A 24,842-nucleotide genomic window follows, 5' to 3' on the forward strand; every position below is an offset into this window, starting at 1 on the left:
AGGTTTCTTATATACTTAACAAGTAACTACATGATCAAAGCCCTCCCCACTCATGGACTTGAAGCACAAACGAATTGGCCTTCCAGCAATGTTGTACCTATTCTCTCCTAGTTGTGGGCGGGGGACTAATTACCTACAGCAAAACAAAAGTGCACTACCGCAAATTTTCGAATTTTTAACTGCTGATAAAGTAGAAACTTGTAACTATGCGTTACTTGGTAAGTATATGTAAAACCTAATTTTATCATAAAAATGTCATATTCTTTAGATACTGAGCTGAGGGGAAAAATGCAAGCATCATTGAAACTTCTCCCTCTTGAAACCTTCTCCCTCCCTGTCAGTGGTAGTCACTGGAATCCGATAAAGGAAAGAAAAAGCAAGCCTTATGGAGTCTCCCTCCATCAAAGATAGGCCTATTCATTAAACACTGATCAAAGATTTAAAACGTATAAAAAATCTCTTTCTCCATCAAAATTATTCATCACACACTAGTCAAAGGAAACACACACACCTATGAAAACACTTTTGTCTGTCAGATTAAAAAGAATGGGAACATTATGGAAAATTCACTTTCTTCATTCTTTCCTGTCAAAGGGAGCCCATTCATACAGTAATCAAAGGAGGTAACAATGCTGTCATTGTTCAAAGTGCAGTATCCTCCCTACCTACTATCCTTGTCATCATGGTTACTGTCACTATCTATAATTCAGCATAGGTGTACGTATATGCCTAGTCTGACTCATGATTCAACAATTGTGTGATGAGGCTGTACGACAGAATGTGCTTGAAGTCAATAAAGCATAAATAAATGTTACCAAGAAACATTTACAGTGGACCCCCAAATAGCTAAAATCCGTGAATACTTAGAACCCCTATGAAAACACTTAAAACTGCCTATTGTGGTAGTTCAAACTTGAGAAAACCCCACTAAAAATGTTTATACCTGTGTTTTTTCTATAGTTTTATCACAAAAAGTGCTTTTAATAATGAAATTTCTATGAAAATACAGGAAGTTGTGGATATTTCTCAGAAATACAACAAATACGTGAATTTCCCGCGAATAATGGGTAGATATGGTCCATAGAAAAATCCGCGAGTGCCGAGAAGGTGAATACAAGGGATCCACTGTACATTACTTTCTTGAAACATAAAGCTAATAGTAATTAAAATTAATTACTACATGAAGTCTGTTCACAGGTGACTTACTAGTTGAAGGGACTGTAACCTGCAGTAATCTGCAACAGATAATCACAATTCAAAAGGCTATGAATTGAGTTGCCTAACGCGCTTCATCAGCCCCTCTCCCCACGTCCCTGACTACTCACTCCGACATTCCATACGTGCCAGCTTACTTGCCCGTTTAATGATAATGGTTATTTTAAAAAATTCACCTCACAGACATACAAAGTCTTAGAATTTACATACTATATGTCTAGTATATGTAGAACATCTGCTGAGAATTACTTTCTTTCATTTTCCAAAATATTTGCATAGACTCATGTTACACACTGTATATCCATGATACTACGTATTACATTACGTGTTATTCTATTATCGTTTCATTTACTATAGCAGTGTCCACTTAGCTTTGCAGCTAAGCCCTGCCCACTGTACGCCAGTGATTGGCTAGCTCTCGAGGGGGGAATGACGTCACACTAGTTAACAGCCCAAATGATTACGAGTACAGATTTGACTCCATTCGGTAATGTAGTTTTGTGCATGAATCTTGACACTACAGATTTGAGTTCCCGAGTTGTGGAGAACTATATGCAATTGATATCTCATTTTGTCTGTCTATACTATTTTTTTTAACATGGACAGCCTAAATACACAAGCATTTTTTTTTTTAAGTTGGAGTTGGCCTACATAAGCAATCCCACATAGACCAAATTAACTGAAATGAAGCATAGATTTATATAGCCCAATTCTGATATTTGGGTATTAATTTATCATAATCCTTCATGTCAAATGTTAATATCATTGAGAGATTAGACCTACATGTCAGTTTCTTATATTTTTAGGCAATGACAGGCCATAGACCTACACGTCAATTTCTTGTATTTTGAGAGCAATGACAGGGCATAGACCTACACATCAATTTCTTATGTTTTGAGGTAGGCATAGGCCTACTCGTCAGTTTCTCGTATTTTGAGGCAATAACAGGGCATAGGGCTACATGTGAAATTCTTATATTTTGAGACAATGACAGGGCATGGGCCTAGACCAGTGTTTCTTAAAGTGTGGTCCACAGACCCCCAGGAGTCCATGGAATATTCCAAGGGGTCCGCAGGATAATTTGGCCATTGGTATCAGATAAATTTTAGGCCAAAACGTGGCTCAAAAACATTTGTGGCCAAAACGTCCTAAATTCCTTTGAAGAAGGCAGTGATATTTATTGCAAAATTAATAATGTTGGGAAAGTTATTTTAATTGAAATGTAAACATTTATGTTGAAGATAAGCCATTGATAAATAATTCAGTAACAATTTTAGTGCTATATATTATATCCTGAAAACACTTAACCCCAAGAGGGAAATTATCTTATTAAGGGGTCCACTACACGAGTAATTTTAACTAAAGGGGTTCGCTGCACAAGAAAGTTTAAGAAACACTGTGCTAGACGACAGATTCTTATTGCAAATAGTTTTCAACCATTATCTGTGGGGAAATAGAGTAGCTCATAAAATAGTAGTTTCAACTCTATGATATATAATGTATATGCATAAAGTGGAATGTACACATATAAGCAAGTGCACATACACATACATGTGTGGATGGATGGCTATAATAATTGTAATGCCACCTATACCACAGAGAATAAAAGTAAAACTTGTGGGCTCAGAGATGATGGCGCACACAGATCAATCAGAGGACTGTCTCAGCCTTACACACAACTATCAAACTGCTCTCAATGAACTATATTGAAAATATATTTTCAAAAGTGGATAACCAATTACTGTAGCTATTATACTGTGATGAGTAATTATAAGGCTGCTGTTGCATTTCTATGAAAATAAAGGCTATGGTAAAAAGGCATCATAAGATACCTAATGAAATAAGAATAAAATAAACAATAGCTGAAGAAGTTTTATGTATTAGATGATCCAGACCACTGTGAGTAGCCCATGATTCATTTGCTTTTGGGGGCATTTTTGTAGATTGTCCTGTTGGACAATAGGATACATAAGAGTCGGTAAATCTCTCTCTCTCTCTCTCTCTCTCTCTCTCTCTCTCTCTCTCTCTCTCTCTCTCTCTCTCGTTAGGAGAATACATACTTATTCTAGCATAGACTATATTCATAAAGATCTCGATTACTTTTAATTATAACAAGTGACAAAATTTCAGTTAACGAGTCTATGTTTATTCTGCAATGTTAGGTTACAATATAAAAAATTTTCGAAGACACCGCAACAGCAGCAACAACTACAAGAATAATCACAACATGAACCACAATAAAATGGCTGAATAATACAAACGTTAAAAGTTATGTAAACCAACAAAAAGACAGGACATTATAGGGCTACATAATTTTTTATGATCCTGTTACTATTTCAAAAGGATATACGTATTATCCTTAAGAAAATTCTCAGCAAATTATATCCAATATAACTCTTATTGCTTATCATACTGTAACTTTCAAGTTGAACGTGGGCATATTCTGGTTTTGGAGAGTGCAGTCCTGCTTGTTATCCCTCCAAATGTGTAAATGAATGCGATGAAATTGAATTTATGACTATTAAAATGTAGTAAAATTTCCTGAAATTAATATGAAATACGTACCAGTCTGCATAACTCTGAGAAAGTCATTGTGATTAAATTTAGAATGGTGAACACGCTTGACAACATCAGACGGTGATTTTCATTGTCCAGTGATTCAAGTGTGCCGATTTGAACACAGACATTCCCTGTGACACTTCGGTATAAAGGTGAACCTCATTTATGAAACAACATTATAGCATTACAGAACACTACTGACTTCATTCATATTTTCCTGTTTGTGTTAACATTTTTAGGGAGATATGTACGTATTATGATTTTATTTCAAGAGTTAATATAAGGTTTCCTTTTGATAATCAGCACAACATACTTTAGTTCAGTAAAACAACCATTGAAAAATAAATGAAGATGAAAAGAACCACAGATTAACCAACTTACCAACCTACTTCCAACCTATCAGCTTCAAGGAACAGTCATGACGTAATCAGTGGGCGGGGCTTAGCTGCAAAGCTGGGTTAGCTCTGCTATATGTAAGAATCTCTCTCTCTCTCCCTTATGACAGAAAAACAATATTGTCTTTATGTAGGCGGAAGCTATAGAAATACGGCTGTAAGTATAAGATTAAAGGCAAAGCTTTTGAAGAGGAAGAAGGAATAGGATGAAAAACAGATAGATAAGCCTGTGCTACAATGAGAAAGGAAACATGATTTAACCACACTGACAACTATGGGCCTACACAATTTTTCACTAGGCATACATGGGCTTCAGTATAAGCCTAGGCATAATTTTTCGTAATATAAATCAAAATGAATTGGTTTGGTCTTTAGTGGTGCATATCTTATAAAAACATTTTTTTAAATAAAAGGATCCAAAACTTTCAGAGTTATTAAGTTGACATGCAGTTGATCTATCACCGTTCACTCGTGACTGACTGACTGAGTAGCCCATGACTGCCTGGACACTTGAGTATCATATGATATGTTACCCATTGGCAGAAAAGTAGGTGGGGCATAAGTCATATTCCATTTGGACGGACTTTAGATAGTGTTATTTTTGTTTTAAGCAAAATTGTCATTATTTTGTGTGAAATGTTTTATTGCTTGGAGTGTTGAAATTTATTGTATATAGCACACTAGAAGTTATTAGCGTTGATAGTCTTAATATGTTTACTGGTCATTGATAAGATGTTATAGTACATTTTGCTGAAATTGTTTACTAAAAAAGAAGAAATCATTCATTTATACAAAAACTTATCAGTTTTGTGAAATGTGTTATGTAATGATTATCAAATATAATTGTTGAACAAAGATCATTGCTTTGCAAGCAAAGATTGGGGAATTTTTGCCTGTCCAATTTTTTTTTTAATTACCCAGTATGTACAGCACTTTATGAAATACTGGAGTAGAATTAGAAATACTGTGTTCAAATTAGTTTTACTGTTCCATTTTCAGCTCTTGCGTTTTAGCATTTACGACTGGGACACAAAAAGTGCAAAACCTGAAGACCAAGATTCACTTGGTAGTGTGGAGTGTTCTTTAGGAGAAATTATGGGACATCAAGGATCACAGGTTTGTGTTTTCCATTTTTCCTGTATTCTATATGTTATGTGTGGATATTTTTATTAAAAAGCTTGGTCGTATTGTATCCATTTATTGCTAATTCGGGTTATTTTGGGTTTGTCACTTATTCATTGAGTGAGACCCAAACTTGGATTGATAGTAGTTTTAGACTGTATAAATTATTCATTTAGATACATCAAAGAACTAAATCCAGATTGGGAGTTTAATGCTTAATGTATTCTTGTTTATTGCATAAGTTGAAATCATAATTATCTATCATATGAGTAACTTACCAGTAAATACTTAACTATAGTTTTGAGTCGTTCGACAGCTTAAATTTTAAAGTTCGAGGTAACACTATTGTTTTAGTGTATGTGACTAATCTCACCTACTTTTGGGGAAGAATAGGTACAACAAAGCTGCCGGTCAACGACTTAACTTCAGTTGTATGAGTAATTCCAATCACCGTATGGATACATATTTCTCCATATTAGCAAAGTATTCTTTCTTTTGGTAGCCTTCGTGCTATTTACTGATACACATACAGTAGTTATGGTTTTTAAGACCTGTTTTTTCACTGGTATTGGCTGAGATTTTGCTGATTGTGTCAGACTCTAGGGTATCTAGTATTTTATATTGCAGCAAAGGCTACAAGACTAGACTGACTAAGGCCTCCTATGATTCACATACCACCTGTACTAATTGTAGGGGACAAGTATGCATGATTGATTTGTCTTATAACAAATACAGGGACTGGGATGAGAGAAAGTGGAAGGTGCTTTTAGGCTCATTTGGACAAGCTTGAGAGAGACAGGAAAAGAAAGGCTGCTGCTGGAGCTGAAAATAGGACTTAAGCCAGTGTAGAATTTCCTGTTATAACTTCTCCTTTAACTGCATTTTCTCCCATTACCTAGACTGTACCACCTACTTCTTTACCTGACTCCCATGCTTCCGACCCCAATCCCATTGCCAGTCTTGAAGTCAGATTGGACCAGAAACTCGTTCTCATTGTGAATACTGTGGCCCAGTGAGGGCCGTAGGCGTCTCAGTAGCGTGGTGTTGGTGTGGTGTTGGCATGCCACCTCTGTGGCCGCGAGTTTGATTCTCGGGCATTCCACTGATAAGTGAGAGATATGTATTTCTGGTGATAGAAGAGCACTCTCGACGTGGTTCGGAAGTCACATAAAGCTGTTGGTTCCGTTGTTGAATGACCACTGGTTCCATGATACGTAAAAAAAAAAACCATACAAACAAAAAGCAAACAAAACCAATGAGGGCCATCTATTAGGGTCCTGATGGACAAAGTGGATGAGAAAAGCGACAGTGCAGTGACAGAGGAGGAGGTGTCTACTTGTCCTGCTGATGCTCCTATATGAAGGTCAGACCCCTAAACCTGGGAGGAGGCATACTGGAAGCCCAAGGGAGGTTGGTGAGGTTTGCCCACAGGTTGGTGCCCCCTCAGTTGAGCCTGTTGTCTGGTCCTAGGCTTCGATGGCCAACCGTTGGAAAGGCATCAGATAAGGAATGTGCATCAGTTATCTTCTGGTTCTACGGATTCCAGTCTGGACAAGAGGTGTCGGTGGTGTTCTTCTGACGAGTCTTGACCTTTGAAGAGGTGATCATTTGATGTGGATCGCTCTTCTCCACTTCCCTGTAAGTGGTTCAAGGAACCTTAGTGTATCTGCCAGCCATCATGTAGTTACTGGGACAGTCCGGAATGTTTTCTGCCAGAGCACCAGTATTTGATGCCAGAGTGCATGTCTTGCTTTAGTAAGCAAGCACCTGTTGTTCATAGAGTGCCAAGTATGTACCAGTTTCTGACTGCCTGCCACCAACAACAGTTCATCTGGCACCAGCTGCCAAGCGCCCGGTGCCGCCACCCCAGCTATCTGCTTCGGGTTCTCCCACACCCGCAGTGCATGATCCTTCATTGGCTCCCATCCAGCGCCAGCTCAGTAACATTTTGAGCCTTTTACAGAAGGTTCCTGCAGTAGCAAAGGCTCTCTGGGACTTGTCTCCTTTACTGATTATATTGGACATTGAAGTTTTTGATCAGGAAATTTCTCCCATAGCCGACACAGCTCTCCTTAGGTATTTTTTGGTGAGATTTCTAACCTTCTTCACTCCAGCTGCACCAGCTTCACCTGTATTGACATCCATGATGAGGGACCAGCCTAATGAGGGTCATAAGCTTTCCAAGACAGTTCTCTCCTTTTCAAGGAAATTTAAGTTTGGCTCTTGGAGAAGAGGGAACAAGGCAAGGTGGTCTTTTGTTCCCCTCCCTCTTGACTTTCACATAGTAGTGCCTCTCTTACGCCACTGAGAAGATCCTTCATTGAGAGCCGCTGCCTCCTCCCAGGTGGACTTCTCCAGTCTTATTGATTCATCTCGCAGATCATCTGTTTCTTCGTGCCACAGTGCGGGAGATAGCTTCAGACCTCCAGAATAAGCCCAGCCAAAATCTCCTTGCTCAGTTAGCCAAACGACCTAAGGATTCGGTCTCATTTGGCACCAGGTCGGTCTCCCCTCTCCAACAGCAGTCCTTTCGTGGCAGTAGATCGAGGTTCCAGTCCAGCCCTTGAGCGAATATACGTTTCTCAGCCAGGTCAGTTAAGAAGCCCTGCACCAAGCCTTCTTCACGAAAGTGAAGGTCCAGTCCTCTGCGTAGCAGTGGGCTGCAGACTTCTCCAATTTTGGGAGAAATGGGAATTCAGGGGTGCAGAACAGTGGATTTTAAAGGTTCTGAGAGAGGGTTATGGCTATTCTATCCTGTTCAGGGAGAATCCTCCTCAGTCTCAAAGCCCATCGTATTGACAGCCTACTTGGTGGGGTCAGAGAACTATTTGGCCCTATCGGGAGAAGCATCTTTCCTTCTCAGGAAGAGAGGTGTAGAGGTGATCAAGGATGTCAGCACAGAAGGTTTTTAAAAGTCTGTTTGTGGTCCCTAAGTCACGGGGAGGTTGGAGACCTGTCCTCAACATCAGCGCCTTTAATTTCTTTGGTCAGCAAATAAAATTCAAAATAGAAATGAATCAATCAGTCATTTCATCCATTCACCAGGGTGATTGGATGATCACCATCGACATGCAGGATACATACCTCCATGACTCCATAGATCTGGACCCCAGGAAGTAGCTACAATTTGGTTCCAGGGCAGAGTCTTTCACTTTTGGGTTCTGTGCCTCGGCGTCTCTACAGCTCCTCAAGTTTTTACTCGTGTTCTCGCCCCTCTCGCGAAGTGGCCCCACCTCATGGGCATCAAAATTTCCCTGTATCAGGAAGATTGGCTTCTTTGCTCTCCTTCAAAGAATTGCATGGAGGACATACAGAAAACCCCTCTCCTCATGCAGGAGCTGGGATTTCTTGTCAACCTGCAAAAGTCCCAACTGACCCCGACTCAGGATATTCTTTATTTGGGGATGACGTCCCCCAAAAGAGTCGAATCCTGCCTTCAGTCTGTATGCAGCTTTCTCTCTCTCCCGTCCTGTTCAGCCAACAAGTGGATGAGTCTGTTAGGAACACTCATGTCCATCGAGAAGTTCGTCAGGTTAGGAAGACTCCATGTGAGAGTGCTGCAATTCTTCCTGAAGGTCAGTTGGGACAGAACTCATCCGGACTCATTCAAGTTTCCCATAACTTCAGAGATCAAGAAGGACCTGCAGTTATGGCTATCAGAAGGAAGACTTTTTAGAAAGAAAGTCACACTTTTCTTTGAGCCCCAGCCTAGCCTTATACTCAATGCATCGGATCTGGGTAGGGGAGCCCTTCTGGAACACATGGAAGTTTCTGGGACTTGGCCCCTGGAAGAGAGGAAACTTCACTTCAGTGTAAGAGAATTGAAGGCAATACATTTAGGCCTTCAAGCATTTGCAACAGCAATTTTCAAAACAACAGTAATGGTCCACTCAGACAATACCATTGTTCTGTCTTACATCAAGAAACAGGGAGGTACTCAATCTTTCTCCCTCAACGAAGCAACAAGGGACCTCCTCCTTTGAGCAGAGAAGAATTGGACCAAGATCATCACTCAGTTCATTCAAGGCAAGTTAAATGTTCTAGCAGACGAGCTAAATCCCACCCACAAATTGGTTTCTAGATCCACAAGTATGCACCGACCTGTGGAAACTGTTGGGCAAACTGACTGTAGACCTGTTTGCAATGTTGAGGAATCATTGCCTCCCGATGCTTTGCTCTACTGCCTCGGACCCTCTGGCATGGGAGATGGATGCCATGCTATGGGATTGATTTATCTTGGATCTTATGCTTTCCTATTGTTCAACATGGTCTGGGAAGTTTAAAACAAGTTTTTATAATATCACAATTTATCATTGACCCTAGTAGCCCCGTTCTGGCCTCTGAAGGAGTGATTCCTGGAACTCCTCAGGCTGCTTGTAGACTTCCCAAGACTACTTCCACAGAGATCAAGTCTTCCCAGACAGCCTCATTTCAGACAATTCCACCGAGGACTATCCGCTCTTGCTCTGACAGGCTTCAGACTGTCAGGAGACTCTTCAGCGTGAAAGGCTTTTGAAGACCAGCTGCAGAGGCTATTGCAAGGTGTAGACGGCAGTCTTCTTGCGGGGTCTACCAGGCCAAGTGAGCGGTACGTATTCTGCAGCTGGTCTAGAAGACATACGTCTTGTTTTCTCAAACCTCTGTGACGCAGATTGCGGACTTTCTGCTCTTTTTGAGATCATCTAGAGGTTTGTCTTCATTTACAATTAGAGGATACAGGACCATGCTGGGGTTCAGTTTTTAGACACAAAGGTTTGGATCTGTCCTCTAATCAGGATACGCATTAGGAATCTTATAAAATCCTCTGATACATCTAAGCAGACAAAGACTCGGTCACCTGGAATCTGGACGTAGTCTTTTAATGACTTTCGGTCCCTCCTTTGAGCCCCTTCACTCCATTTCTTTTAGAGATTTGACTAGAAAAACCCTTTGTTGTTTTAGCAATGGTCAAACAAGTCAGCGGGCTGCAGGCCATAGATAAAAGAGTTGGGTTCTCTTGGTATTCTGGTTAAGAACAAGACACCTTCCTAGCCCTGACCCCGTTCTTTCACCATCAAGAATGTGATGGATATTCTTGGCCCAGAAGAGGAAGAAGGAACTCTTTGCTCTGTAAGAGCATTGAGATATTACCTAGATAGGACTAAGAGGATTAGAGCCCCCTCTAGAAACTGCTGGTGCTCTGTAAAAAAAATCCTTCCCAAACTCTTTCCAAGAATGCATTGTTATTCTTTTTAAGAGACCTTATCTCCGAGGCACACTCGAGGATTTGAGAGAAAACTCTCTCAAGATTAGAGCTGTCACTACCTCATTAGCCTCTAGACATAATTCGTCTATCTCAAGGAATTCGTCAGTCTACGTATTGGAAGTGTAAATAAATTTTTGCTGCACATGTGGATGGGTGGTGGTTTTTATTTTTGTGCAGGTGACAGTATTGTTTGGTTATGTTTATTGTGGTACTGCCCCCAGGGCAATGGCACTTATTGATGCTTTGCTAGCCATCGGAATACTCCTTCGCTGCAAAGCTCCTACTTAAGTAGAGGTGTACCATGGCAATACTACCACACCACTATGTTCAGGTTTAGATGAGCTCTAACCAGAGGCAGCATCTTCCTGCAGTAGCTCTCTTAACAGGTAAGGTTACAATAGGTATTTAATCAATGATAGCTATTTTATGCATGACACTTACCTGGCAGGTATATATATAGCTTATCCTCTTGACGCACTGCAGAATTCAAAACTCGCGGCAACCGCTAGTACACTGGTAGTTCAGGTGATGGCCACCCCGCTCCCGTGGCGCTGGTACTTGGAACTATTCCCGTTTTCCTCAGATTTTCTCTGCCAGCCGAACCGGCAACATCGTTGTTGGTTCTCTGTTAGAATTTCCTGCTCGTTATCTGACTTTTGGATATTGGTATCGTATTCACGAAGTTAGAGTGGCAATCGCATTTTGTTTGGACCTTGTTTAGTATGTCTGATTCAGGAAGTATGTTTAGAGTTTGTGTGAAAGAAGGGTGTAAGGTGAGACTGCCGAAATCATCGGTAGATCCACATACTATTTGTAAGAAGTGTCGGGAGTTTGTATGTACGTGGGGACAATAGGTGCAATGAATGTCAGTGTCTGAATGAGAAAGAGTGGAAGGCTCTTATGAAGTATGTGGAGAGATTAGAAAAAGATCGGGTTAGAAGATCTGTATCTAGGAGTGAAAAGATCGGGTATCTTCGAGTAAACCTTTGGATGAATCTTTGCATGTGTCTTCTCCAGCTCATTCACATGTAATGTAGCACCTTCCCCCCAGGTTTTCTCCTGCTCCAGTTGCTGTATCTGAGGATACTACTGATCCACAAATAGTGAAAGTGTTCGCTGCCCTTGCGTCCATGGGGAGACCAAATTAAACGATTAACAGACAAAGTGGAAGTGTTTGGTGACAGTGTTGTGGAGGGGCGCCTGATCGTCTCTCTCGTGCTCCTAGACCGAGACCTCTGTCAAGCTCCCAGACCCAAAGGGGAAGGGAAGAAGGCATGTTCGACAGTCGAAGGGAGGCGAGAGGGGTTTGACTTGCGATCAGTCGTCCCTTCAGGCTAGTCCTGTTGATAAGTCCCAGGCTGCTGCAGTACGCCATAGAAAAGGCGATACTGGGAAGTGCCGTTATTCTTCGGATAGTTCAGCCTCGGGAAGGAGTAGCGGGCGGTTCGCGGCAAGTATCGCGTCCTCTCAAGAGGTCATACTTTCGTCCTCTTCACAGGAGGAAAGGGCTTTCGACCAAGAAGGGTGGAGTAGCCCTGAGATTTTTTCATCGGAGGATGAAGAGATGATCCCTATCAAAAGGAAGAGGATTTCACGTCAGTTGGAAGTTCGCTCGCCTCTTCGTGTTAGCCCGTGCGTCCTCGATCTCCTCATCATCAGGAGTCTCGTAAGGAGGCGGAAACGAAGGAGGTGCTGCGGGACATGCAGCAGAGATTGGCAGTGATTGTTCAATCATGGGAGAAGCCCGAACAACCTTCGGTTAGACGTAAGGACTCGTCTCCTTCTCTCCTCCCGGTTAAGTCCTCCAAGAGGACGCAGGACGTACAACGCGATCCAGGACAAGCAGTGCGTCCCTTAAGAAGGACGAAGTACAGGACGCAAGGACGCAAGAGGAGAAGTGATGGACGCATGGTGGACGCATACGTTCAGGAGGACGCAGGACGCAGGCGGCAGCAAGTCAAAACATTGTCTCGACAAGGAAGAGAGGAGTTTTTATAGGGAGTCAGTGCCGCATTCGCTTTCTAAACAGGAGCTGCATAAGGACTCTGAATTGGAGAGTCAGCAGGATCTTGGTTTTCAAGATATTTCTTCGCCAGGAGGAAGAATTTGCGGAGAGTGCGGAAGAGGACAAGACGGAAGCTCCTTCTTCGGACTACAGGAGGCTAACAGAGTGCCTTCTTTCTTTGTTTGAAGGAGATTTTCAACCTTCAGCAGCCCTGCCATCGCCTTTGTCGCAATTTTCGAAGACGAAGACAGCCAAGAAATCGTCGTTTTTGAAAATGACTTTGTCCATTTCGGCCAAGAAAGCCCTTCAACGCGTAAATGAGTGGTTAAGGAGAAGAAAGAGTCGGGGAAGACTTCTTTTGTATTTCCTCCGGCCAAGTTGGCTTCGAAGTCTGGTGTTTGGTATGCTACGGGGAAAGTCTTGGCCTGGGAGTGCCTGCCTCCTCCCAGGGAGACTTTTCCAACATAGTGGATAGCTCCCGTAGACATGCTTTGGCATTCAGCCAAAGTGTGGGGGGTGGACTTCGTCGGAGTTCGACCATTTACTCAAAGGTATCTTTAGGACCTTTGAGGTGTTTAATTTTTCTTGACTGGTCGTTGGGGGCCCTGGCTCGAACTTCGGAGATGGAAGAGTCGTCAGTATCCGAGTTGTCGAGAAGTATTATGTCCTGTATGGATAAAGCCTTGAGAGATGGAGCTAATGAATTGGCTTCAATTTTTACAGCAGGCATCTTGAAGAAAGACATCTCTTATGCTCGTTCGCTGCTAAAGGAGTGTCGAACGCGCAAAAGTCGGAGTTGATGTTCTCTCCTCTGTCAGGACAGCTCTTCCCGCAAGAGATCATTAAGGACATATCTCTCTCCTCACTCAGAAGGCGACTCAAGATCTTCTTACGTCATCGGTAAGGAAGTATTTACCTTCTAAGGTCATGAATAAGACTACGAAGGATACGAAGACAGCACAGCAGCCCTTTCGGGGTAGGACTTTCGCTCGACCAGCATTTAGAGGGAAAAGAGTTCCAACCAAAAGAGGCTCCAAAACTTCAACCAAACAATGAGTCAGAAGTCCTCCAGACTTGTGTGGGGGCCAGACTTTTAGACTTCTGGGAAGTCTGGCAAAGCAAAGGAGCGGATCCTTGTCCGTAAAGGTAGCGAAGGAAGGGTACAAGATTCCCTTTCTCAAGAAACCACCTCTCGCTACAGCTCCGAGAGCCTAGGGGCTCATTACATCGATTTAGAGAAGAGAGAGGCTCTTTGGCATCAGGTCGTCACCATGATAGAAAAGGGGGCAATAGAACCGGTTCTGGATCACGAATCCCCAGGGTTTTACAACCGTCTGTTTCTAGTACCGAAATCATCAGGAAGTTGGAGGCCGGTACTGGACGTAAGCCAGCTAAACTTGTTCGTAGAAAAGACCAAGTTTACGATGGAGACGAACGATTCAGTACTGGCAGCGGTACGACCAGGGGACTGGATGGTAACACTGGACCTTCAGGATGCGTACTTCCATATTCCAATTCATCCAAGGTCCAGAAATATTTGAGATTCGTGATCCAGGGAAGGATTTATCAATTCAAAGCCCTGTGTTTCGGGCTGTGCACGGCGCCTCAAATTTTTACAAGAATGATGTCGAATGTGGCGAAGTGGCTTCATTTGGCAGGAGTCAGAGTCTCTCTCTACCTCGACGATTGGCTCATAAGAGCACAATCAAACAGCAATGTATGGAGGACACGGACGTAACATTGGAATTAACTCAGCAACTGGGTCTGATGGTGAACCTGGAAAAGTCACGATTGATCCCCTCTCAGGAACTAGTTTATTTGGGGATTCTGATATCCTCAGTGACTTTTCGGGCTTTTCCGTCACCCGAAAGGCAGACCATGTGTATACGGAAAGTGCAAGAATTCCTAATGAAAGACCAATGCTCAGCGAGAGAGTGGATGAGCCTGCTGGGGACACTCTCTTCGTTAGAGCGGTTCATTCACTAGGGAGACTTCACATAGGCCCTTACAGTTCTTTCTGAACGAAGTCTGGCCAAGAAGATCCCCGCAACCAGATTCCTTCCGGTTTTCAATTCTTCGAAGATAAAGGAGGAACTAAAGTGGTGGCTAGTTCCGGAGAGGTTGTCAGAGGGTACGTCACTCCAGCAGAGGAACCCAGACCGGATATTATTTTCCGACGCGTCAGACGCAGGCTGGGGAGCGACGCTGGGCCCTCGGGAGGAGTCAGGCCTTTGGAGCGAAGAAGAAAAGGCATGGCACATAAACAGGAAGGAAACTGATGGCGATCTTCTTGGCTATGAAAGCGTTCAGACCGTGGATCAGCGGCAAAGTGGTGCAGATCAACGCGGACAATACCACAGCTCTGGCATATACACGGAAACAAGGAGGAACCCACTCGTTGTCCCTTTGCAACCTGGCGAAGGAGATTCTTCTTTGGTCGCAGAGAGAAAACGTCACCCTGCTCACCAGGTTCATTCAGGGAGAGAAGAACGTCAGGGCGGATCTGTTGAGCAGGGACGGACAAGTGCTTTCCACGGAGTGGATGTTGCATCTTCAAGTATGCCAGAGACTGTGGAAGCTCTGGGGCACTCCAGTAGTGGATCTTTTCGCTACCGCAGCGACGAAGAGGTTACCGAACTATTGTTCTCCAATCCCGGACCCTCTTGCAGTCGCAGTCGATTGCCTTCCTACTAGATTGGACGGGTCTAGATGCGTACGCTTTTCCCCCGTTTCAAGATTTTAGGAAAGGTAATGAAAAAATTCAGGGAAAGTCGAGGAACAAGGCTGACCCTGATAGCCCCTACTGGCCGGCCCAAACGTGGTTCACAGAGGTACTGGAATGGACAGTAGATTCTCCGAGAAGTCTACCCACGAGAGTAGATCTTCTCAAACAACCCCACTTCGACAGGTTCCACAAGAACACCCTCGCTCTGGGTCTGACTGCGTTCAGACTATCGAAAGACTTGTCAGAGCGAGGGGGTTTTCTAGAGAAGCAGCGAAGGCAGTTGCAAGAGCACGAAGGCCATCGACTATCAAAGTGTACCAGTCGAAGTGGGAGAACTTCCGTAAATGGTGTAAGAATCGGAAGATTTCTTCATCCAGTACCTCTGTGACACAGATTGCAGATTTCCTGCTATACCTGAAGAAAGAACTAGGTTTGGCTAATCAGACGATTAGAGGCTATAAGTGTATGTTGTCTGCAGTGTTTAGACACAGAGGTTTAAACCTGTCCAATGACGCAGATCTTAGAGATCTCCTCAGATCGTTTGATACAAAGAAGGATCGACGGTGCAGAACCCCTTCTTGGAATTTGGATGTCGTTCTCAAATTCTTGGAGACGGATAAGTTCGAACCTATGGGCAGTGCGCCTTGCGAGAGCTAAACGAAGAAAACTATCTTCTTAGTAGCTTAGCTACAGCTAAAAGGATTAGCGAGCTGCAAGCTATTGACAAGCAAATAGGATGGAAGCACAACAAAGCAGTTTGTTCTTTTCAACAGGAGTTCTTAGCAAAGAATGAGAATCCTTCGCATCCATGGCCAAGATCATTTGAGATTGAAGGACTGGCTGATCTGGTAGGTCAAGAACAAGAAAGGGTTCTTTGCCCAGTAAGAGCCTTACGGTTTTACGTAGAAAGAACAAGAAGCATTAGGGGAACTTCATGTTCTCTGTGGTTTCTCGGTTAAAGATCCTACTAGACCTATGTCTAAAAACGCAATGGCTTTCTTTGTAAGAGAGTCATTAAAGATGCTCATTTGCTTTGTCAGGAGGAATGCTTCGGTATAATTAAAGTTAAAGCTCATGAGGTGAGAGCAGTAGCTACGTCCTTAGCATTCAGGAAAAATTTAGCCCTCAAGGACATTATAGATTCAACGTATTGGAGGACAAACTCTGTGTTTGCCTCTCATTACCTTAGAGACGTGAAGACAACTTTTGATAATTGTCAAACGTTAGGCCCGTATGATCCTCAGGTACAGTACTGGGCAAAGGAGTTTCCACCCCATAACCTAATAACATGCTAGGTTTTTATATTAATTAGGTTATAGTGTTTTTATGGTTGTCTGAGAAGGTTAAGACCAGCTCAGTCTGTTGGTTAGTGTTTATTATATGTGTGTGTGGTTCAGGTGACTAACTTTCCTAGCATGAATGCCCGTGGTAAATGAGGGCTAGGGTTCTCTGTCAACAAATTGGTCACGTCCAGTTGTCAGGCCCTTATTGTTAGCTTTCTCAACAAACAGGTCACGTCCTAGTTGAGAGCTACTAAGGTTTAGCAGGCTAAGAGGCAGGACCTACGAAGTCAGCTACCTTAGCAGGTAAGGAACATAACATAGTTCTAAAAATGTAGTTAATTTTTGAATTATGACGATGTTGCTGTCTATGACCCACCCCCTCCAAATGTGTCAATCAGCTATATATATACCTGCCAGGTAAGTGTCATGCATAAAAATGGTATTGTTATGATACATAAAGTTTTTATGCATACTTACCTGGCAGGTATATATAATTAAATTCCCACCCTCCTCCCCTCAGGAGACAGGGTTCAGAGAAATCTGAGGAAAACGGGAATAGTTCCAAGTACCAGCGCCACGGGAGCGGGGTGGCCATCACCTGAACTACCAGTGTACTAGCGGTTGCCGCGAGTTTTGAAATTCTGCAGTGCGTCAAGAGGATAAGCATATATATACCTGCCAGGTAAGTATGCATAAAACTTTATTGTATCATAACAATACATTTTTCTATTTCAAATTCATTTCCATTACTGAATGTTTTGGAGTAGAATATGTCCATGTATCCCACCTCCTGTCAGTGTGGGACTCAGCAAAGTAATTACTTTATAACTTGCTTATATTGAAATGTTATTTTCATAATAAATTGTTTCATATATTCTTAACCAAGTAATTAGTGAATCGGAGCTCTCCCTCCTCCCCTCTTGTGGATATAAGGCACAAATGAATGAAGCTCTTTACCTTTGTTGTACCTATTCTTCCCCAAAAGTTAGAGGGCTAGTCACCTACTTTAAAACAATTGAAGCTCTACCGTGAATTTCAAAATTTAAGCTGCGATGCGATTTGAAACTTTAGCCAAGTAATTACTTGGTAAGTACAGGCGGCCCTCGGTTAGCGGCAGGGGTTCCATTCCTGGCCACTGACGCAAAATGATTTTCGATGTTAAGCGATTTTAAAGCCTACAGCCGCTGCACACCTTCTTTCGAAACTCTAGACCAGTCAAAGGCGCTGTAATCCTGCAATGGCGCAATAAGTAAAATTATGTTTACGCAGTATAGTACAGTAGTACCTTGAGATACAAAAGGCTCAACTTACGAAAAATCCAAGTTATGAAAGGAAAGACGAAAAATTTTACTGCTCTACATACGAAAAGTTTTCAAGATACGAAAGGTTTCTGAAAGTCCGAGATTCGCCCCATAACAATTTTGATACTTGCGCCGCACGCCGCCATCTTAGTTATAGTAGACTCGCCACCATCCTCCTGCTCTCCCATTGGTTCCTGATGCTAGCCAAGCCATGAGATCCTTCTCTCTAATTGGACAGCATCCCTCCCATCATGCATCTTCTATATGTATGTGTTGGCGTGCCTTAGCTCGGCCACTCCGCACCCGAAACTTTACCGTAAGCAATTGGCATTCGTTCGCTCCAACGATTTCGTTTAGTAACGTAAATTCGTTAGTGATTTCGTTGCAGTACATATTATCGTGTTGTGCGAAGACTGTATTGTGTAACTTTACGTAAATTAACGTAGTCATGGGTCCCAAGAAAGTTGAAATTCACGGAAAGAAGCGCATGCTCTCTTTGGAGACAAAGATGGAGATCATAAAGAAGTACGAAGCTGGTATGCGATTGCGTGTGATTGCAAAGGAATACGGCCGTAATCCGTCGACAATAGGCACCATCCTTAAACAGAAGGATGCCATCAAAGCAACTACACCGTCGAAGGGCATCACTATTTTGTCCAGCAAGAGGAGCCATGTGCACGACGAGATGGAACGGCTGCTCCTCATCTGGATAAAAGACAAAGAAATCGCTGGCGATACAGTAACGGAGACGGCAATCGCTCACAAGGCCAGTGCTATTTTCGGCGATTTGATTGTGCAGGCGGAAGACGACGGAGGGGAAGGGACTTCAACGCCAACCCCAGAGTTCAAGGCTTCGCATGGCTGGTTCGAGAAATTCCGTAAACGGACTGTCATCCATTTGGTGGTGCGTCATGGGGAGGCTGCCAGCTCGGACACGAAAGCGGCTGAAGCCTTTAAAAAGACGTTCGACGAGATGATGACCAAGGAAGGCTACAGTTCTCAGCAAGTTTTCAACTGTGATGAGACTGGCCTTTTTTGGAAAAAAAGGCCTCGTCGGACATACATCACGGAGGAAGAGAAGAAGCTACCCGGGCATAAGCCTATGAAGACAGGCTTACGCTCCGCGCTTTTTCGAACGCCAGTGGGGGATTGCAAGGTGAAGCCCCTACTGGTGTATCACTCCGAGACTCCTCGAGCCTTCAAGGCCCACAAAGTGTTGAAGGAGAAGCTTCCAGTGATTGGTGGGCTAATGCAAAAAGCCTGGGTAATGAGGCTTTTGTTCACCGAGTGGGTAAATCTGTGTTTCGGCCCGCCCACTGTGAAGAGTTTTTTGCAAGAGAAGCGCCTCCCCCTGAAATGTCTGCTGGTGTTGGACAATGCCCCACCCCTCCACCCTCCTGGCCTCGAGGAAGATATCCTAGCGAGTTATTCCGTCGTTAAGATTCGTTTTAAGCCCACACCACCCCTCTCCTCCAGCCCATGGACCAGCAAGTGATAGCGAACTTTAAGAAGCTGTACGAACATCTTTTCAAGAGATGTTTTCGACATCACCGATACCACAGACCTCATCCCTTGCGTCAATTTTGCAAGGAGCATTTCGACATCGTCATTTGCATCCGACTCATTGACAAGCTTGGCAGGAGTTTCGAGGCGAACCTTGAATTCCTCGTGGAGGAAACTCTGGCCTGATGCCGTATCTGCCCGAGACTTCGAGGGATTCGACGTGGGCGAAGCTGGTGCTGCAGGTCAGAAACAGTTTGACAATCCAAAACTGTTGGAACCAGATCTTGACAAGATCGTTGCACTCGGCAGTCCATGGGGCTGGTCGTCGACGAGGACAACATCAACGACCTTCTCGAGGAGCACCAAGAGAGCTTAGGACGGATGACCTGAAGGAGTTGGAGGCCATGCAACATAACGTCGTGCAAGAGGAGTTCTCTAGCAGTGGCGAGGAAGAGAGGAGGAGCCTATGACAACGGCAGAATTAAGGATATTCTAGGCGCTTTCATAAAGTGCAATCGTTTATCGAAAAAAGACACCTTGAAAAGGCTCACACAGGTCGTATGTTTGTGCAGTTCGATGACGTTTGCCTGAGTCGTTTCAGGAATATTGTGAAAAGTAGGCAGAAGCAATCTTCCTTGGATCGTTATTTTTAAAGAGGCCTTCAGCATTAGCAGGAGTAAGCAAAAAGGAAGAACAAAGTGATAAAAACAGAAGTTGAAAGCAAAAGGAAGAACCAAGTGATGAAAAACAGAACGTTGAAAGTGGTGATGAAGTTGAAATTCTGAAAAAAAAAAAAAAAAAAAAAAAAAAAGCCTACGTAAAAGTAAAAAAAAAAATTTAACCCTCTTACGGCCGACTGGACGTATTTTACGTCGACAATTTTTTGTCTCGCGTTGTGCCGACTGGACGTATTTTACGTCGACATACAAAAGTTTTTTTTTAAATTCGTGGAAAAATACTTAAGGCCTACCAGCCTAAAACTTTTGAATCACGCGCCTTGGGGGATGCTGGGAGTTCCCGGATCGATGTGTTGTTTTGTTTACAATCGTTACGCAGGCGCGCAAGCGCGAATTTCTTTCTTGCCGCACTAAAAAGTATCTGTGACACATCTCGGAAATTATTTCGTCACTTTGACATAATTTTTGTACCATTGTAAATTAGCCGTTACACGAAGTATTACATATGAAAATGTGCGCATTTTTATGTAGAATACAACAATAAAATACTCATGATTGTAGCTTTTATCAGTTTAGAGATATTTTCATATAAATAACAATAATTGCCAAATTTCAACCTTCTGTCAACTTTGACTCTACGAAATGGTCGAAAAACGCAATTGTAAGCCAAAACTCTTATTTTTTAGTATTATTCAATCATTTACCTTAATTTTGCAACTAATTGGAAGTCTCTAGCACAATATTTCGATTTATGGTGAATTTATGAAAAAACTTTTTTTGTTCCGACACGGCATACAAACCTTCGGTCCTTTTACAATAGGGAAGGTACTAGCGGCAGCTGGATAGGTCGTAAGCTTTCGAACAAGGGGTTCGGTAGTTAACTGCTTGTCCGACAGGCGCGCGCGGCGCGACTGGGAGGTAACAAATCCCTCTTTTGCTTTCGGCCTCACAGCGAGTAGACGTGTGTGTTCGACGCTCTCTGCCCTCTTCTCGTCGTTTGCTTTCCTTGAGTATATGGTTGTGTGTATGAAAGAATCATTGTAAGTACAATCATTTCTCTTTATTCATTTAATTGTGATTTATTGGTCAATCATGGAATCTCCTCGCCTCGCTACCGCACGGAGACTATGCCCGGGTACCGAAGGGCGTAAATGCGGAAAGTTCCGCTCATTCCCGGAAATTGACCCACTATTTTGTGCGCTCGGTGTCGGGGCGCGAATGCACCCGAGCCGAGCCCTGTGAAGTGTGTAATAATTGGTCGGAGGCGCAGTGACTTTGTATGAGGGCAGAAGAAGCGAAGGCCTGCAAAGGAGTCGTCGGAAAGCTCTCCCGCGACTCCTTTGGTTACGGACACTTCGTCTTCTTTCCTGCCGCCCGCTCAGCTCCCACGTTTGGCGCCTTCCCCTTCGGGGGGGGTTTCTAGGTCCTTCTCCTCACCCGACTTGTCGAGTGTGGAGGAGGGCGCTAGATACCCTGACGTCGAGTTGTACTCTGGGTCCTCTATCCGTTCGTCTTCGCGCGAGCGGGTAGAGGATCCTGCTAATCACCCGACTTTTGCTTCCTCAGGTGCGGTTGCCGCGAAAGGACGACCTCGGACAGGTGTGGGCATCGTTGGGGCTGCAGGGCGTGCCGAGTGTCCAGGGGCTGCTCTACATCTCGCTGGCTCCGTGGCGGTCACGCATGCGACGGTTACGACCACCACCACGACCCTTACAACATGGCACGCTTCACCTCCTCACCTCATGGTGTACACCCCGCACGCGGTCTCTGTAACACCAACTACATCGGTGCAGGGGCCAGTCGCCGTACCACGGGGGAGTGTGATGCCGCCACCTGGGTTTGCCGTGCTGCCGCGACCGGACTTCGTGTGCCCGAAGAGCTCGCCCCTGGACCTCCCACCAGTACCAAGGATGTCTGTGCCGCTTGGTCCGTCCAACTGGACCGCCTGCACAGCCTGCCGTACCTGCCGTACCTGCCCAGCCGCTGTTCACGGACATGACGTTGATGACCACTGCTGCCGTTCCTGTACCTGCTCCTGCCGTCTCTACTGCTGTTCCTGTGATGCCTGCACCTGCTGACGTGTTCCTGTTCCTGGCTCCGCTGCTCCCGATGCTGATCTGTTCGACAGGTGCGTCCGGGCCCGGGGTGTTGCTTCGGCAACAGCAGCCCCGGCTCCGCTCTGGATGACAGATCTGACATCGGTCCTGAGGAGGTTGACGAAGAAGAAGAAGAGGGAGGAAGGTGTCATCGTCGTCTTCATCGTCTTCTTCATCGTCGTCGTCGTCTGCCGCCTCTTCCCCTTTCTTCTTCTAAGGCTCCCCCGCCTAAGAAGAAGAAGGTCGCCTCCCCCCCCCCTAAGAAGTCTCCTTCGGGAACTTCTAAAGGGCCCCCGTCTCGCTCTGTGAGAACGGGGGTTCTTCCGCTGGTCACCACCCCCTGTCTCGCTTCGGGGGCAGGACCCATCTCTTCTTCCGCAAGGAAGAAGACTACGGGGACCAGAGGAGTGCCGCTAACACCGGCACTTCCTCACCTGCTGTTAGTGGTTCGACCACGGCAGCAGGATCCGTCTCGGCCTCTCGTTCGCGAGAGGTACCGAGTGTACGGTCGCCTAACAGCGACCGTGCAGCTAGGAACCAGACCTCTGAGCCAGCTCAGCGTCAGGTTCACGGCACGGAGCGGAAGACTGGTGACAGCCGCTCACGCGACTCTCACCAGACCAGCTCTCGCTCTCGCGGCGAGCAGCTGGCCACCCGGGCGGACGTGACGGTCCATGACCGGCCACGGGCTGAGGCGGGAAGAGGTCCCCCGTTCGCCGGCACCAGCCCACGGCTGGTACCAGCGACGTGACGCGCCGTGAGGATACGCACCGGTCTCACCGTGACAGTGGAGCTCTCGGTCGCCTGACCGTCACTCTCACAGAGAGCGATCGGGTACGGCGACCAGCACCAGCTCCTCTGACACACGAGACCGGGGCCGCTGTTCTTGGTCCAGCCGTTCTCCACAGCGAGACGGCTCGACTAGGTCTGCAGCTCGATCGCCACCGCGGGTTGACGATCGCCTGCAGTCTTCCAAGCTGGTTCTACCAGCGAGCGAGGAGGGAGCGTCAGGTCTGCCTCTCCCATACCTTCAACCTCCTCGGGTTACACCGGGAGGGGCGAGGTATGAGGAGTGATCGTGAGGGGTGCGCCCCTCAGGATCCCACGAACTCGTCATACCGTACCAGGCACGGTTCTCGGACCAGCCAGGTCGTACGCACAGGTGGTTGGAGGAGACCGAGAGGGGTCTGTCGCTGTTCCTCCCCTCGAGGGAGGAGGGTCTCGGGAGATGCTCCTGTTTGAGGGACTGGATGGTCCGACTCCGCAGGACGCAGTCACTCCTGAGATCCAGAGGAACTTTGCCGAGGTTATTGCGCTGATTCGTCAGCACAATAACCTCGCGGAAGGATCGTCCGCTCCCACCATCCGAGCCCACGTCCCGGCTCGAGTCGTTCTGGGGCCCGAAGAGGGAACCCAGACCGACGGTGGGTTTGCCGCGTTTCGAGCTTGCAGACTCAGTGCTGGACAGGTAGAATCGCTTGTCTCCGGACAAGACGGTTCTCTCAAGTCTGGCAGGTCGAGCAAGCTGCTTCCACCTCCTCTGCTGCGACAGCGGCGTTTTTACGTGCCATCCGAGGACCCGATGCCGCCCAAACAGGTGAACCCGGAGTTAGCCAGGCTGACTCCGGGTGTGTCTCTGCAGCAGCTCCTGTCCGAGAACCTATGGTTCTCGCAGCAAGAGGCACTCGGCCTGGAATCTACTGCCATGGCAGCTTTCCAGGCCGTCTCCTGGCTAGATCTGTGGTCCCTCACAGTATCTAAGGTCGCAGCCAACTCCGGGGGAATTTCTCCCGAAGATGACTCGGCCTTTAGGAGAATTTGCCAGTCTGGAGGAAGAGCCATCTCCTTCCTTGCCCACCAGACGGTGAACCTGTGGGCCAAACCTGGTTCTCCGACGAAGGGACACTGTCCTTACTCGGGGTTTCCAGGGCGGCCGGCGTGAAGCGCGTTGGGACTTCGCAACGGACCTTTACGGAGTTCCACATCTCTCTTCTCAGGAGAGATGGTGGACGCTGCGGTGGACAGACGGCGCACTGACGACAGTGACCGTCTGGTTCATTCCAGGCAGTCTCGCGAAGGCTTCTGGGCAGCCTCGGACTGCGGCCAAGTCTAAGAGCTCGGCTAGCGCTTCCCCCTCGGTGGCTAAGACGTAGCTGCGTCGAAGCCCCGGGGAAAGACTCTGTCTTCGTCGACTTCTACCAAGGGAGCCGTAACCAGCCCTCCTCCCAGCCCTCCTCCTCCCGTGGAGGCTCTGGGAAGAAGTCGAAGAAAGGGGGGAAACGCTAGGGACGGCGTTCCCCCTCACCTGCTGCCGGAAGTGGGGGGGTGCCTGGCCAGCCATTGGGGCAACTTGGCAGCGCTACGGCGCCGAGACCTGGATTGTAGATGTCCTTCGGGAGGGATATCTATTACCCTTCGAATCTCGGCCACCCCTCACCTCCAACCCGGTCCAACAGCAGTCGTACGTTCCAGGGTCATCGAAGGACGTAGCATTGAGAACAGGAGATCAAGACCATGCTGAGCAAGAGAGCTGTAGAAATCGTCACGGATCAGTCACCGGGCTTTTACAGTCGACTCTTCCTGGTGGAAAAGTCTACGGGAGGCTGGCGCCCGGTGATAGATCTCTCTCCTCGAACCGGTTTGTTTCGCCAGACCCGGTTTCACGATGGAGACGGCACGTTCAGTGCTCGACTCCATCAGGGAGAACGATTTCATG

General features: G+C 45.7%; 1 protein-coding gene across 5 annotated transcripts in view; it reads left to right on the forward strand.

Moving 5' to 3' along the window:
• The window catches only part of LOC135198783 (copine-8-like), a 139,609-nt gene that overhangs the window by 30,920 nt on the left and 83,847 nt on the right, over window positions 1-24,842 (forward strand). For all 5 annotated transcript variants that reach the window (XM_064226723.1, XM_064226722.1, XM_064226719.1 and 2 more), the window contains exon 4: window positions 5,169-5,285. In XM_064226723.1, the coding sequence (XP_064082793.1) occupies window positions 5,169-5,285 (117 nt within the window). The remainder of the gene's footprint in view (window positions 1-5,168; window positions 5,286-24,842) is intronic.

This window comes from Macrobrachium nipponense, chromosome 22, assembly GCF_015104395.2.
Source record: "Macrobrachium nipponense isolate FS-2020 chromosome 22, ASM1510439v2, whole genome shotgun sequence".
In the NCBI taxonomy this organism is placed as follows: domain Eukaryota; kingdom Metazoa; phylum Arthropoda; class Malacostraca; order Decapoda; family Palaemonidae; genus Macrobrachium; species Macrobrachium nipponense.